The following is a 16,481-nucleotide window of genomic DNA, read 5'->3' as shown; positions in this document are numbered from 1 at the left end:
TTTTTCATATCGGCCGTCTGATTCAGATGGAAGACAAAAAGTATGGCAAAGATGTCGCAAACAAATCATAAATCGGTGAACGTTCGCGCGACTTGCTTCGTTCAGTCGCCCTTGGGACACTTTTTCTCATGCAACGATTCCTCACAGGTGTAAAGTTCCAACGTGCGCTATTCACTATGTTGCAACATTTTGCGGGTAAATTCCCCGAGGAGGAAGGGGGAAGTCCCTTTTGTCCACAGGATGAGAAATGATCCTTTCTGTTCCCTGCCCCTTTGTGTCCATTCGCCTTTGTTTCTTTTTTTTCGTTTTTTTTTTTTTTTTTTCTCCTCTTCAGTTGGTTTCAGGACAAATTTGAGGGAAGCATCCCGCAAAGTACAATTCTCCATCTTTTAAACGGGCAACTTCGTACAGTTATAAATGGACAAATTGCAGGGCGCCTTTTTTTTTCACAAATTTCGCTTCCATACGTATGTCCAAGGAGTCTCCATGGGCATATAGCCTCTCCTCATAAGTAGGGTTGTTTCCTCCTACAAACCACAGCGCATATCATCGCGGCGGCGTACATATAGGCAAATGTGCACTGAGTTACAGCTCCATTTTTGTGGGTGCGTTCAAATAAATTGGCGCATGAGCACATTTGGCATAAAATGGAGAAATATAGTTTCACAGAGGGAAGAAATAACATAGGACAGGAAAGAAAAAAAAAAGGCCTAAATGGGGATTTATGTTTCATTAAATTGGGAGTCATACGCAGTCGTCACACACCTGAGGAAGAGTCGTTTATGCTGATGTGTGTTCGCCTCTTTTCACTGCACTATTTTTTTTTTTTTTTTACCAAGTGGAACCTTATCTGTACTGTGATACATTTCCCGGAGTTGTATTTTTTTTTTTCTTCTAATTGGGAAGCCGAACGGAAGAACGAATTGCCCTTTCGCGTTTTTCTTTCCCTTGTGCTGAAAGAGGTAAAGCGATGCACATGCAACTGAAAGGGCAAATGGGTAATGAACAAATGAAAACGCATCGGCCAAAACAAATTACACACAAAGTGTTAAAAAAAGGCTGCTTTTCCCCCTTTCGCTTAAGCGTTGAAAGGGGCTCCCCCCCCCCATCCAACAATTTTATCCCTCTGGAGATCAGGGCAGTTAGCTCCTTCCGAATTTTAAAAACTGTTCCCTCTTTGTATTCTCCCGGTCACCCCATTTTTTTTTTGTTTTTGTTTTTTTTTTTTTTTGCTTAATTTGAAAGTTGTTATAGACCAGAAATGAACATAAAATTTGAGTAATTATTTTATATATTTTTTTCTCCCATTTGAATCGATTTATGAACAAATTCACTGATAGCTTACACCTCTTTTCGCCGAAAGATAACAGGTCAGTTTTTCTCGCAGCACAGCATGGACACTGAGACGCGTTGCAATCATTTTTCTGCGACGTTGTGGCGTTTGATCCGTACACATCGCTCATTTCGAAACGTCCGTGTGTAGAGCATACGTATAAATATCTACATGTGTACAAACCTCCACCGAATATTTTTGCCCTTTCTCCTGTCCAAACCTCAACACGCAGGTCCGACAATGATAAGGGAAGCGAACTCGAGAGAAACGTCCTCGCCACGAGTGAGTCACCCACGAACGAGTTAGCCACGAAAGGGATACTCTCAAATGGAGCTTCCGCCAGAGGGGTCCCCCCAGACCCAATCTACGAATTGGGAAACGAAATAGAAGACCTTTTTGATGAAGATGTGGAGAACATCAAATTCAACGCAGATGAAATTTCTTCCTTTTTTCTGAAAAATAACGAACTCGAAAATGAAAAGGAAGAATCAGCAAATGTTTGTAGCAACCCACGAGAGGTCAACAGTATGGAGAGAAATGCCGAGTGCAACAAAATGGAAAGTCTCTTCGATCCAGCCATCAATGGACCACACGTCTGCTGCGTAGCCATTTTGTCCAAAAGAGAAAACGTCGAAATTGAATTTGTCCACCCAGAGATATTCCAGCCGCATGAAATAGAGCATCTAAGTAAAAGGAGGAAAAAAAAAAAAATGAAAATGATAACCCCGTTTTGTGTGTGGCATAGATACAAAGGGAACTGGATAGAGGATGTGAAATCTTTAATTACAGAAAGGATGTTCTTGTTTGGGGAAACCAACACGGGGAACGTCCTCTGCGATTTTTACAATCACAAGTCGTGCAAAAATTACAATGAATACAATGTTATGTATGCCCCGAGTGGGAACAGGTACTACATGGTAGGGCTGAATTATATGCAGGACAGCAGTTACAAGGAGATCCTCGCCATTGCACAGGTGCCACACTTCGACTTCATATACGCGAGGCTTTTCCCGGCCGTGAGGGCCGCCCTGGGGCAGGGTAGAGCGACGGGTAGAGCGCAGGATGGAGCGAATGATACGGAGCAGGCCAAATCCGAGGACACAGCGCAGCATGACTCACAGCCCTCTGTGAAAACTAAAGGAGATGGGCAAAAAAAGTACGGCGAGCTCATCACCTTCGTCGACAGCTTCGCGGCGGATCACCCGTTTGATGAAATGGAGTTCAATGATTACTACGTGCATTTGTCCAAAGACATAGAAGATGTTAGCAACATAAAAGTGAAAAATATTCTGACCATTCTAAAAGCAATATTGTTGGAAAAAAAAGTTGTCATTTCATGTTCGAAGAAGGGAAATGGATGCAGAATGATCTTGCTCCTTCTTTCCTTCATTCCTGACATAATAAATTTTGGATTCAATGTAAAAACTTATGAGGACAAATTTGAAGAATGGATAAAATTAAAGCTCCCTCTGATTTTATTTCACGAAAAGTATGTTCTCCTTCTCCACATAAATAACTTGCAGCTATTTAATGAACACGCAAATGGAAAGAACTACTTAATATCGACTAGCACAGGTAGCGATGTATATTATTACGTAAAGAATAGTGTGGATGTTTTGTACGAGCTGGACAATGACGAGCTAATTGTGAAAAAGGAAAATCTAATGAATGTTTTAAGTTTGACAAAATATGAATATAATTATTTGAAGGGCCTTAACTCCATTTTTCAATCTTTGATTAATTTTTCTTCTCTTTTTTTTGAGACCGCCAAGCAGAGCAGCATCACGAAAGATGGTCATACCGGGGGGGGCCCTTCCAGGCAACACTCTACCTCTGCTAATGTATTGAACAATCGCTTATGTGCAACGGGTTTCCTCGAAGGTGGGAACGCCACTTTGACGCACCAGCATGGGGAAGTGGAGAGGCACACACCCCGGGGTGGAGAAATGATGCCCAATTGTGAAACGCTTCCCTATAGGAATAGCAACCATGTGGGTAAGCACCATGATGTTGATGGGAGGAGTAACCCCCCCTTGGGAGAAGGCCAAGTTGACCATGCCGGAGAAAAACAAGAATACATTGATGACGAAGATGACATATGTGTCCTAAACACGAAATCTGTGAACTTCCAAAAAGGCGAACGGAAGAGGTTTGTCCAAATCAGTGAAGCCGAAGAAAGGATCCAAAGCAGCAACACAAAAAAAAACATATCAATGAATGATCAATCGGATAGATACATTTCCAACTTGAGGAGCCACTTTCATTTCTACTTTAAGAATTTTTTTATGTCTAGCAAGGAAAACTACGAAGAGGGGAAGAAGGAGCTGAGAGAACAGTACGAACTGAATTATAACAAGGGCTTTCTTCAATTATGGCAAGAAACAGAAAATTATAATTATTTCATCGAGAAGGATTTCAAAATGAACAAGTTTTTAAAAATTGCAGAGCAGAATAACGTCCCATTCGACAAGCAAAAAATGGAGGACTACAAATTTGTGGATGATTTGTTAATAATCGAAAAGGGGGACAATGCGGAAAGAGGAAAAAATGGACAAAAAAATTTTAAGGACGTCCTGCTAATATCGTTAAAGGGTTATGTGTACGAAGGAACCTTTTCCATTTTAAAAAATTGCAAAGAAGGGGTAGGCAAATTTTTGTATAACCTACACGATATAACTTTTCACGGAGAATGGCAAAACGATCAGATAAATGGGTCGGGTCATTTACTATACAATAACAAATTTAAATATTTTGGAAATTTTAAAAATAATCTGTTCAGTGGAAATGGACTCTTTGTTGATAATTTGTTGAATCAATATGAAGGGGAATTTTCCAATGGCTTATTTAACGGGAATGGAAAACTTATCTTTAACAGAAATACTTACATAGGCATTTTTAAAAATAATAATTTAGTAGGAAAGGGGAAAATATTACACAAAAATGGACTTATATATACGGGAGAAATTAAGAACTTCCTCCCCCATGGATATGGCTTCCTGTCCTACAACAATTCGACCGTATTTGAAGGATATTTTGTTGAAGGGAAAAAAAATGGAAATGGTTTTTTAACCATAAATCAGGGCTCCATTTCGGAGGAATGTTTCTGTATTGAGGGGAAGTGGAGAAATGATGAACCTGTCATGAGGAGAAACTTCCATATCGTTTTTCCAAACAGGGATAAATACGTAGGGAAAATTTATTTCCTACCCTCTTGCGAAGAAACCAACAGGAAGGGGCGGAATCTGTGGAGTGACCACCATGCCATGTGTCAACAGATTCATCATCAGCTTTTTGAAGCTAAGAAATTGATAGAAAGTCAAATTGGTTTTACTGACCAGGGTGGGGGACAATCCACGGTTAACAGTTCGAAGAACGTGGAACAGAAACGGGAAAGCATTAGCAACGGAAGCACCGCAAACCTTACTGGCATCAGCTGCAGCGATAATACAAACCCTATTCGCTGTGCGAACAGGTCCGATTCTGTTATCCACCACAGTAGCGTCCTTACCACGGGAAGCAGTAAGAACTGCTTAGAATACCAGCATAGGGGGGGAAAAAACGCGGGAAGTCAAATTCCAAAATGTTACGATGAAACCCCCATTTCGATAGAAGAGAAAAACAACGAACAGAGGAGTTCTCCCCCAAGTGAGGATCCAAACCCAGATCAGGCAGAAGTTATCAAAAAAAACGTGCTGAAGGAAAAACTCGAAACTGTCTTAAAAATGAAGGAAAGAAAAACGTTGAGGAAATGTTTCGAAATGTTAGACAAGCACTGGATATGCAACGTGGAAGAAAAGTTAAGTAAAAATAAAGATGTCGTTGAATATTTAAAAAAGAACAAGGTCATTCTCGTTCCACACAGAGAAGGACTAAGTATAACTTGTGATAAGAAAAAAAAAGAAAATTATGATGGGAAATTTTGCTTAGGTATGAAACAGGGATATGGAATATCTGTCTATGGTGACACAAACAGATATGAAGGCTACTGGCACAGGGGAATGAAGCATGGTTATGGCCTTTTGTACGAAGGGGACAGTATATACCATGTCCACTTTAGCTACGATAAGTTAATTAAGAAGGAGGAAATTTCGCCTGAGCAAGTAAGCCGTTTTAAGCCCCACAAGGCAGCCCCCAGTGTGAAGAAACGAGGAAATCACTTTTTAATAAATCAGTCCTTCTTTCAGTACAGGACGCTTTTGTCCTCCACCGTGTGTCAGTACCTTTGAGCGCGCCTCCAGTGAGCAGTTAACGAAAGGTTGGAATGGCAGTTAGAGTGGCGGTTAGAGCGGCGATTAGAGCAGCGGTTATGACGGCGGTTGGCGCGTCGGAATGGTGACGACAACCCTGCTATGTCGCGCTATACCAGGCCAGCTTTTGTTTTAAAAACTATTGGAGCTCCTCCGCGAACGATGCATGGACAGTTATTTCGTTAATAATGCAACGCCGAGGCCAGGTAGGCCAGGTGGTTGCTATTGTTACGGTGAGTTTAAAAGACCTTGTTAAGGGAGCACATGGGGGTAACATACAAATATTGAAAAATAAAAATGGGAGACGGTGAATGGAAGGAGACGCAGAAAGTTTTGCCCCCACTGTGTGCCCGGACGCACACATCCTTGTATTATATGCTCTGCGTTCCGCTTTTTCTCCTAAACTGATTTCCGAATGGGGAAAAAAGCACTTCATCATCTTGTCAATATACACCTTTCTTTTTTGTAGCATTTTTGATCATTTATTAATTTTAATTTTTATGAAGACTTAAAAAATGGATTCTCATACAGTGAAAAGATAGGAAGTAACGTGAAATAAAGTGAAAAAATGTGAAGTAACGTAAAATGACGTAACGAAAAATAATCCACGTTCGCATGAAAACTGTTCATACATTTTTCTAATTGCACACGTGTCTATGTGTAAAAAAAAAAAAAAAAAAAAAGCTAGCTGTGCAAATGCAGCGATACTAACTAGCCAAATCCTTCTACACCATTTGTGAATTCGGCCAAAGGTTCTAATCCCCCTCTTTCCTCATAAGAACTGCTTCAAAATTTCAATAAATTTGTCATTGCGCAGGGAGTGATACTGGTCCAACGTTTTGTCAAATTGCTTGTAAATTTCCTTCGTTCGATAACTGGGAATTTTGGAATTAATGAACTCTACAATGTGTGTGTAGCACAGATGATGGTGTATAAAATTTAAGAAGAAGAAAACTATTTTGTACAATCTTTTTTTGCTCTGATAAATGGAATTTTTCTTTTTCCACTCAAGTAGTGATTGAAACGCCACGTAATTTAAAACACTTATATCAACATCCTTCGCATTCATGTCCACAGTAAAAAAGGGTGGATTGTTCAACAGATAAATGTAAGTTAATAGCCACGCGTTAAAAACTACATAGGGTGCTATGAAAAATATTAAAAAGTAAAAGTGTCCAAATATGTAGGTGACGAGTCCGTACAATCCCAGAAATATGGTAAATATGAATGAATACAAATCAAAATAAATGGGTCCTTTTAACACTTTTAAAAAATCTTCGTTCAACGATATCAGCAACGATTTTCTCGAATTGTCCGATGTATATGGCAGAAGAATAAAGGACGAAATGATACTTCCAAAGAAGTTATTTAAAAATACGTTTTTAAAAAGTAATCCTCTTTTGCATTCATAAACCAAGGAATACAGACTTGCGAACATGGTTCCCATGGGTAGGGCATATAATATGATGTGAAAAAATACAAATGAGCAAACCGAAATTAGCTTATTGTTCTCTATGCCTTCAAAATTTTTAGACATATTTGAAAATAAAGTTCCATTTCCATATTTGTTATAGCAATAGCATATGTGAATTAGCAAAATGGTCATCATTATTGCAAAATCTCTCAATAAATACGCGATGTACCTAAAGGTGGAGATGTTTATATAGTCATTGCAAAGTGCTGTGAAGGAGTTCATTAGGTCTGTTACGTAGCTCGTGTCTTCTTTCTTCATTATTTCATTTTTAATATTTTCGCTTAATAATTTGTTTTTCTTCTCTATTTTTTGCGCTTCCTTTAGGCGTACTTCCTTGCAGATATTCTGCGCACACTTTAAATCCCATACTAATCCCAAGTGGTGAAAAAACTGAATGACGTATTTAGTTGGGTTTATGCTCAGAATGTAGAAATTTTCGTTCATGGCATAGCAGTACGGGAAAACATGATGGTAATTGTGACATCCTTCTCCCAGCGCCACAATGGAGGTAAAAATGTTGTTTGAAGCTTTTATATCATTATTGTAGGGTCTATGTCCAAATGAATGCGAGGCACTGTTGATCGACCATGTGGCGTGTAAGGTGATGATCCATCTTAGCGCCCCCAGAATGAAGAATCCGTCCCAGAAATTGTTATACATAAAATAGGAATATATTCCCGGTACAATGAAACAGAAAAAAAAGTTAAAATATGGATCCAATTTATGTTGCCATAGGAGAAGTTGGTTCTGTAATAAATCATCCACATATATTTCTTTCTCCTTCTCCCTCACATATTTTGTCTTCTGATATAATAACCATCCAACATGGCTATAGAAGAATCCATATCTTATATTATGCGGATCGTACTTGGTATCACTGTACTTATGATGCAGGCGATGGTTTCTGGACCACGTTATTACGCTTCCTTGGTTTGCAAAGCTGTTCAAAATGAGGAACAGAACCTGCACGAAGGTACCCGCTTTAAAGGCTCGGTGGGACCACAGACGGTGCGCACCGAATGTTATGCCGAATCCGTTTATTAAGTAAAATATTATGCACTGCATGGGGGGGGAAAGGATACAAAAAAACAATGGGGTGAACAAAGACGAGGAATACAAACCAGCGCAGACGATGCGGACGGGAGGGGGAGCTACCAACGTGGAAGCACACAAAAGGAATGCTTACCTGAATGAACAAGGACCTTCCATACTCATGGTAATACAACTTGATCATGCCAATTACGCCAAATATATGGAAAAACAAAATGAAAGAAAATAGGGAGGATCTGAACTGCTTGTGGTACGTATATATATAGTTCACGAAGACCATGTAGACATAAAATACGTGGAATAAGATAGAAAGGACTGAAAAATTATAAAGTAATTTTGAGTTATCATTAGAGGTGTACAGTAATTTTGTAAAAAATAGACTCAGCCATATCATATAAGCAATGCTCAGCGATTGGTTAATTCTTTTAAATAACTTTATGTTTGTATTATTATGATAAAAATTGCTAGCTAAAGAAATCAGACTTTTACTCAGCTGTAGAGTTAAATATACCTTTATAATCATGATGTTGTGAATATATTTCCAGAAGAAAAAGTAGAAGAATATATAAAATGTTTGCGAGAAAAAAAAGTAAATCCAAATACTATTTGATTTTGATCTGTCTTTTTTTTTCTGAGAATCAAGGGTATTTTTTTTTTTCATATATTCTTCTTCTTCTCTTTGTTTTTTCTCGATTTCTTCTATAATTTCTTTTTCCTTTAAGATCCCTTCATTTTCTTTTATATTTTTTTCGTTATTTAAAATTTTCTTTGCTAACTGCTCCAAGTGTTTCGAGGTATCTCCTATCAATTCGTATTCATTTCTGTACTCTTTTTCATTTTCTTTGCTAATTTCGTATCTGTGTACAACTTTGTTTTCCTCACTCGCTGATTTTTCATTTGTTTTTTTCTTATTGCCGCAAAGGGACTCTAAAAAGGTACACAACTGCGTAATGTTGTACACATGAAGCAAGTTAATTCCCAAAGTGATGTTCAGGTCAACGTATTTCAAACTTAATAAAGATATGAGAGTAACCAACAGTCCCTTGGAAACATTTACAAAATGAATAAACTTATCGGAGAAACATTTCCTGAAGATATAGGAGGACGTCAAAAAAACGGCATATGCTATATAAATCACTCCTAATTGTTCGATATTCAGATATCCTTTGCTAAAGGAGTCCCACATTTTCCCCCCCACTTGGTTGAAATTCGTTCCCGGGTTTTTTCCTTTGTAACTCATCGATTCGTTTGAACGTGTTTCTCTTCACTTTGGTCAGGTAAACAATTTAAAAACAAAGAATTCTACTGAACTGTGTTCGCGTGCATTTACATGGAAATGTGTACACTTGCTATTTGGTCAAAAGGAAACCAGTGCATAATTTTGTTTTTCTCCTTCCTGGAACGGGTGTTTACGTGTAGCAATTAATTTAATCTTTCGCGTATTGCATACATATGTACGTATACACGCATCCGTTCGTAAAACTTTTTTCCCCTGAACAGCGTTTGCTATGCTATAAAAAGGGAGAATGCTTCCTCTTAACAGTCATATATATAGCGCTGCACAGGCATATCCATATACGTTATAATGATAGGAAAAATCTACTCCAACTATATGTATAAATTTATTTCGTGGCACTATTATACGTGTAAAATTTGATGTTTTCTTTTTTCTTTTCGTGTTTTTTTTATCAAATTTTGCGAAATTATTTTATTTTATTTTTTTTTTTTTGTTCATAAAATGGAATGAAAAAAAAAAAAAAAAATGACACTTTTTCGAATAGCAGATTTTATAAGGTTTTGCATAAAAAGGGAATATGGAAATAACATGTCACTTTTTTATGCATATTTTGTACTTACATTTATATGTATATATGTGCTTGTACACGTTTGTACATGTTTGCATATGTGGTTCCCTTAGCATGTCATTTGCGCTTTTATGATTCCACTAACGTGCCAATATGCATGTGGTTTATTTCACATGGGGTGAGACCACCAATTTTTTTATTTAAATTTTTTCTCGTCCATCGCTTAGCCCAATGGTTGGTTTTGTGGAAAATTGCATTCATTTTTTTAAGCTTATTTTTTTAGTCTTATACTTATGCTAGTGGATCAAAAAATGCCTTAAAGTGTTTCTTTCAGTTTTGCAAATTGGACAACCTCGCACCAGCGTGCACTCGAGTGTGTGCCATGCGCATATGTGATACGAACATGCGTATATATTGCTATACATTCCGTATACATTACCTATGCATATGCTGCAAACATTTTTGCAGGCACAGCGTACACCCATAAAAAGGCTCTCACGACGTGGCGAGAAAAGGAATGCGGCTCATATATTTTGCCTTTTCGAGGGGCGCTTTGTGCTTTTTCACGCAAACAGATCAGCCGCTGACTCGACGCCGCGCCACAAAAAAAGCAGATATATAGCAAAATAAAGCAAAAAAAAAGAAAATAAAAATAAAAACCCACCTGTGCATTCCTTTTGGTCACAATTTTTACGCATTCACAACACTGAAACAATGCGATTCGAAGGAGTCGCTCTTTATGCATAAAAATGTGCCTTCTTGCAGGGCTCGTTCTCTATGAACATGCCGAAATGAAAAACGGGGCTTTAAAACCTTTGGAAGAGGCAAACAATTTTGTTTTCCTCCCGCGTACTTGGTTTGCACACCCGATCGATGGCATTTTTTTTTATACACATTTATTTACAAAAACAAACAATTTGTTTGATATGTAACGAATTGTTGAAGACAAACGTTAGCGTCAACGGAATTGATTCACCCGTAAATGGCACATTAAAACGCAAACGCAAAATCGAAAAGAAGGAGAAGCAAAAGAAGAGGCTAAGCTGAGCCATGAAAGGGGAGCTCTTGCCTGACAACGCAAGAGACACAACTTACACGCGAAAGTTAACACAAAAAATGCAAATCTAACACGAACAAAACAATTGTGCAGTTTTAGGGAAAAAATTTAATTTTGAGTTCTTTCATTTCGTTAATTAACTGATCTATGGCCTTTTGTCTTTGGTCCATCGTTTCTTGGAGTTCTTTCACTGTATTCGAGTGTTCTTTATACATTAAAAATAGAGTATCATTTATCCGTTCGCTTTCGTTTAAAAGAAAACTACTTAGTTCGTAATTTCTGTTCAAATCAACATGTAGGTTGTATACTGAATTCGGTAGAGGTGTAATATCCCCCAAAAAGTCGCCCCCCAATGATATATTCTTTTTTCCATTTTTGCCTAAAATTCGTTGCGAAGAGGGAGAAGAAAAGGGAAACAAATTGGGTGAATGGCGAGCGTTTTAGTTCTGCTTCGTTCGCGTTTGTTAAGTCCGCTTTGCTTTTTCCACCCTTTTTTCACAACGCAAGCAAGCTGAAACAGTCATATGGTGGCAAATAATTTACACCAAGGTGTTGCGCGCGTGAAATAGTAACGCTATGTGCTGGGAAGTGATAATTATAGAAAGGCCCTTTTCCACTTTTTACCTTTTTTTTTCAATTTCGATTTTCCATAGCTTTTACAATTTAGCAAAGCGAGGATGATAAATATGAGAAGAGCTACTTTCATTTTGACTTTCTTATACTAATAGAGGGGAGGGGAAGAAGAAAAAAAAAAAAAGGAGTTATAATTGCAACATATTTTGATGCAAACCCCAATTTGCATATGTTATACTCAATTATATGAGAGACGTCGCAAGGACGTCTTCTCTTTTAAAACGACAAAAATGGTTAGGGAAATATTTCTTTTTTTACTTTTACACTTCAAATAATGGAACGACGAATATACGTGTGTAATTTGGGTGGGAAAAGAGCTATGCGCAATGATTAACGCAGCTTTTCCTTATTTGTAAAATTCCTCTTTGCGATAATAGTGTTTGTAAATTGGTCCAGGTGCAGCCTTTGGCATTCACAGGTGTATATGTTGCACATTAAACATTGTATAATAATATTATGTGCATATAAAAATATGTTCATTTGTTTATTATTAGGTTCGGAATGTCATTTGGACTCTTTTGAAAAGGGGGAAATGTTTTTTCCGTGTAGCAAAACCTTCCTCTTCAATATACAACCTTACGGTTAATTGTTACTACAGCCGCATCTTCTACTTACGAATTTATTTAGACTTAAACGCTCAAGTGTTTATGTATATACATTCATGCAGTGAACTTTTCCATTTCCCCGACTGGCAAAAGTCATTACATGGTTACTCGCGCCTTGTGCATAATTCAGCCTTTTAACATTTGTTTAGCCAATCAAACTGGGGGAAAAGGTGAAGCGAAAAAATCTACATCACTAAATAACCCAACATATTTTGCTTATGTCACAATGAGTCAAGTTAATAATGCCATTGTTCCAAGTGCTACTTCGTAAAAATAAATTATGCCCTACATGTTATGCCTTAAATGTTACATTTACATGTCACGCATTACATGCTGCATATTGAGTTACCCATTTTTGTACAGTACGTACGAACAAGTTAGCGTATCGCATCTTTAACGCCTTGGGCATATGTCAAACATTTTACGCATCATTATATTTAAATTTATTTTTCACTTTTTTATTGCTTTTTATTTTTCATCTTTGCCATTCATTTCTTTTTCCTCATTTTTCAGTTTCTTCCCATTTGTTGCGCAAAATTGTATGACTTGACTGCATATATTTCAGCACAAAAAAGCGTACATAAAATATAGAAAAAGGGAAATTCTTTGCAAACATTTTAAATTTAAACTGTGCCTTTTTTGTGAATTTTTACGCATTTGTCTTTTTTTTAAAGAACATTTTCGTTACGTATAAGTTAAACATAGTTATCCTGACCCTTGCGCTTGTACGTATACGCATAAACGCAAAAAATACGTATGTTTGTACGCATAATATATACATAACCGTACCACCGCTTGATATCACCCAAAATGAAAGTATACAAAGACGTGTTTACCAACGATGAAGTATGTTCCGATTCGTACAATCAAGAAGACCCATTTGGAAATGCAGACTTTCGCGAAATCGCCTTTGAAGTGAAATCAAATAAAAGAATAAAAGGAAATGACGACTATGGTATTGCCGATAATAGTGAAGAAGCAGTGGATGGAATGGGTGCCGACGTAGAACAAGTTATTGACATTGTTGACTCCTTCCAATTAACATCCACATCTTTGAGCAAGAAGGAATACAGTGTTTATATAAAGAACTATATGCAAAAGATTCTCAAATATTTAGAAGAAAAAAAACCAGATCGTGTAGAAGTTTTTAAAACGAAAGCTCAACCACTCATTAAACATATTTTAACAAATTTTGATGACTTTGAATTTTACATGGGAGAATCACTAGATATGGATGCAGGCCTGACTTACTCATATTACAAAGGTGAAGAAGTTACTCCACGTTTCGTTTATATATCAGATGGGTTATACGAAGAAAAGTATTAAGTCACACTATGCCGCAATGGAGCATACCATGAAAACGCACAAAAAATAAAATAATTGTATAATAATACATCCTTTCAGGTGTATATACATAAGTGAATGGACATTTATTCAATTTATAATTATACCATGTGCACTGCGTAAGAAATATGGAAGGACCTCTACGCGTTTGCCCTTTTTTTTCCCCTCCCCCCTCTTCGTTGCATATATACATCTGTGCGAATATATGAAAATGCGTGCAATTTTTCAAGCTCAACCTAGGCTTTAAATTCATATCTAGGCATTGACCCGTAAAGTTGTTGCAAAAATGTTGCAAAAATGTTGCAAAAACGTTGTAAAAAAAAAAGAAGTGAATTGGTATTTAGTTTTTTTTCCCCATTTTTTCATTTCATTTTTGAGAAAACACAGCTGCGGGATACCTTCAAACAAAAGTACACATTTTAAGCCTTAAAACGTTTGTAGAGAAATTTACGTGTACAAATTTGAACTAAAAGAATGGCGTATAATGTAGCATGACGCAGAACACATGTGTGCTTGTTCTCACTGGACACTTAAATGGGTATACTCTTTAAGTTTAACATATGGGACACACCATTGGGGTTTTCCTGCGTATTTTGTATGCTTTTAAATTGTAGGCATATGTTCTCCTCTAAAAGGTAACGTTTACTGGGCAGATTGGATTCGCCACTTTGAAATGGCTGCCCATGAACGTGTTTCACCCTTCCCGCAACAATAATGGGAACACACACCGTACAGCTTTTTATTACATAAAAAGATAAGTAGGATGACAAAAAAGCAATGTCAAAGTATAGTCATCACATGGTTAAACTGTTCCTATATTGAAAGCATTTTAATTTTTCTTATGATGATAAAAACATTCATGTTGCAAAGGTTCAGCTTTTGCGTGAAGAACAGGTAACCCTTGGGGGGTCCTGCTTAAAAGTGACATTTCTTTTTTTCCGTTTAGCATAAAATATATACGTAATAGGCGAAACTTCTTTTGCCCTTTCGAGCAGGCTGAAACGGCCTTTTTTTGTCGGAAAATAAAATATTTTTTAAGATTATGATGCAGTTTTTTTTGCTTTCTACAAGAATTATTTGCGTGTTCTCTTCCCGTTCATGCAATACGGGCGAAAAATACACGGAAGCATTTTGTTGATGCCTTCATGCCAATTGGGGCGAAAAGATGCGCGTCGAGATTTTTTGTCTATGTACAGAACGTACAAGAGGGAGCAAGCGCATAAATGCTCGACATGTATGTACATGAGAAGGATTCCTTTTTTACTTTATTTTTACTTTATTTCTAATTTATTTCTAATTTATTTTATTTCTTTTCCTTTTCAAAGTGGCAGGAGAAAAAAAAGGCGTGTAACCGTGCCGGTCGGTCACTTGTTCGTTCTTATGCTTTCAAACTTTGCAGCTGCGTTTCAATAGCATGATTTTTATGTATAAGGCTCTGTTATCTGGCGTTTATCATCTCAAAATAAAATATTAAAAAAAATAAATTTTAGTAATATTTTATTTATCAGACTTTAATTTTCACGCAAATGTTTTCTTCATCGCCTCAATAGCTATATATTAATGCTGCAGTCTTCGGTAAAGAAGACGTCGAAAAAAAAAAAAAGAAAAGAGGAAAGAAAAAAAAAAAAAATTATATTTATTTTTGCCAAAAAAAAAAGAAAAAAAGGAACGCATAATGGCGGGGCCAAAAAGTGTACTTTTTTTTTTTCAAAAAAAAGAATCGAACAAGCCAAAAGTAAAAGATCCACTTTTGTAACTGCATACATCAAGGGGAACGTTTTAATTGTTCACGTATTGGATGGAATATTCTACGTACATGATGTATTATGTAGATATGCATAAGTGCATAATTATCCCTAATTGTAAAAAAAATATATTCGATTTGTGCGCGTTAGCAAATCATGCATTCCCTGAAAAGTAAGCCCTTTCCATAGGTATGGTTTAACGAAGGGGAAATGATCAAGCCATTTATTTTTACTTCGAAACTGCGTGGTTCATTCGGCCCAAGCGAGCATAACATAGTGAAATCATGAAGCATATTATGTACATATATTTTTTTTAAATGCATTGCGCCGCTTTATTTCAAAACGGCAAATGGGAAACGATATGATAATTTTTCAGAGCGTTTTTAAAATTAAGGAGAACAAAGCTCCCGTGTTCGCTTACTGCCGTTCAAGCGCAAACATATGCAAATGTGAACGTATGTACACTCGCATCGCCACAACGTGTTTTTGCCCACATTTCAATAAGTCGAAACAAGTCAGCAGAATTGCATTACTCATGATTTGCCCTTTTAAACCACATGAATTAAGCAAAATGCGTGACTCTCCACCGACAGCAATCACAAGTTCATTGCTGAAATTAATGTGAACAATAAAATGCCGGGATCAAATTTTTCTTCCCCCAGTATTCCCTTATTTTAGGCTTATTCGTGTTCTCATTTCATCTTTACTCTTCCGCAAAGCATAATTAACAAGTACACACAGAAAGGAGGTTGAAGTGCCTTTCCTTTTTGATGCCATAAGTCAGTCGTTTTTCCATTTTTTTATCAGATTTTGTTCCCGTTTTACAGGTTTTATACGCATAAGGAAAAATTTTTTTTAGGAAAAATGTTGCACACAAAATTATAAAATTTTATGCATACCTATAGAAACGCACATTAAAGTGGGTTTTACTATTTTAATAAAATTGCTAAATGGAATAGTGCTTCAGAACAATCGCGTATTATGCAGGACACCAAAAAAGGGACCCGTTACCCAATTTGACATTCCCTTTTTTGAAACTGCCGTAAGTCTAACCCCCATAAATATTCGTTAAAGATAGCACTTCTGGTAACACGTATTAGGACTTTATTATCATAAAGTACAACTAAAATGAAACTTAAAAAATGTTCTATGCATATCTGTTTAATCTTTCCTCCATGTGGAGGATTT

The 16,481-nt window shown here is 36.9% G+C and overlaps 4 protein-coding genes across 4 annotated transcripts; 2 read left to right on the top strand and 2 right to left on the bottom strand.

Moving 5' to 3' along the window:
• Positions 1-1,261: 1,261 nt before the first annotated feature.
• Positions 1,262-5,559, top strand: C922_01254 (hypothetical protein; the record flags this gene model as incomplete). The annotated part of the gene is made up of 2 exons (XM_008816861.1): positions 1,262-1,278; positions 1,566-5,559. 2 exons carry the CDS (start codon positions 1,262-1,264, stop codon positions 5,557-5,559), a joined length of 4,011 nt encoding a protein of 1,336 aa, XP_008815083.1.
• A 793-nt stretch (positions 5,560-6,352) lies between these two features.
• C922_01253 (stearoyl-CoA desaturase (delta-9 desaturase)) lies at positions 6,353-9,344 on the bottom strand (the record flags this gene model as incomplete). Its single annotated transcript, XM_008816860.1, has 2 exons — positions 6,353-8,113; positions 8,241-9,344. 2 exons carry the CDS (start codon positions 9,342-9,344, stop codon positions 6,353-6,355), a joined length of 2,865 nt encoding a protein of 954 aa, XP_008815082.1.
• Positions 9,345-11,061: 1,717 nt separating this feature from the next.
• On the bottom strand, positions 11,062-11,672 carry C922_01252 (hypothetical protein; the record flags this gene model as incomplete). Its single annotated transcript, XM_008816859.1, has 2 exons — positions 11,062-11,345; positions 11,591-11,672. 2 exons carry the CDS (start codon positions 11,670-11,672, stop codon positions 11,062-11,064), a joined length of 366 nt encoding a protein of 121 aa, XP_008815081.1.
• A 1,342-nt stretch (positions 11,673-13,014) lies between these two features.
• Positions 13,015-13,530, top strand: C922_01251 (translationally-controlled tumor protein; the record flags this gene model as incomplete). The annotated part of the gene is made up of 1 exon (XM_008816858.1): positions 13,015-13,530. One exon carries the CDS (start codon positions 13,015-13,017, stop codon positions 13,528-13,530), a length of 516 nt encoding a protein of 171 aa, XP_008815080.1.
• Positions 13,531-16,481: the final 2,951 nt, after the last annotated feature.

The sequence above is a fragment of the Plasmodium inui genome (genome assembly GCF_000524495.1).
Source record: "Plasmodium inui San Antonio 1 unplaced genomic scaffold supercont1.4, whole genome shotgun sequence".
In the NCBI taxonomy this organism is placed as follows: domain Eukaryota; phylum Apicomplexa; class Aconoidasida; order Haemosporida; family Plasmodiidae; genus Plasmodium; species Plasmodium inui.
The sequence above is the reverse complement of the archived record's forward strand: the minus strand, read 5'-3'. Positions and strand labels throughout refer to the sequence as shown.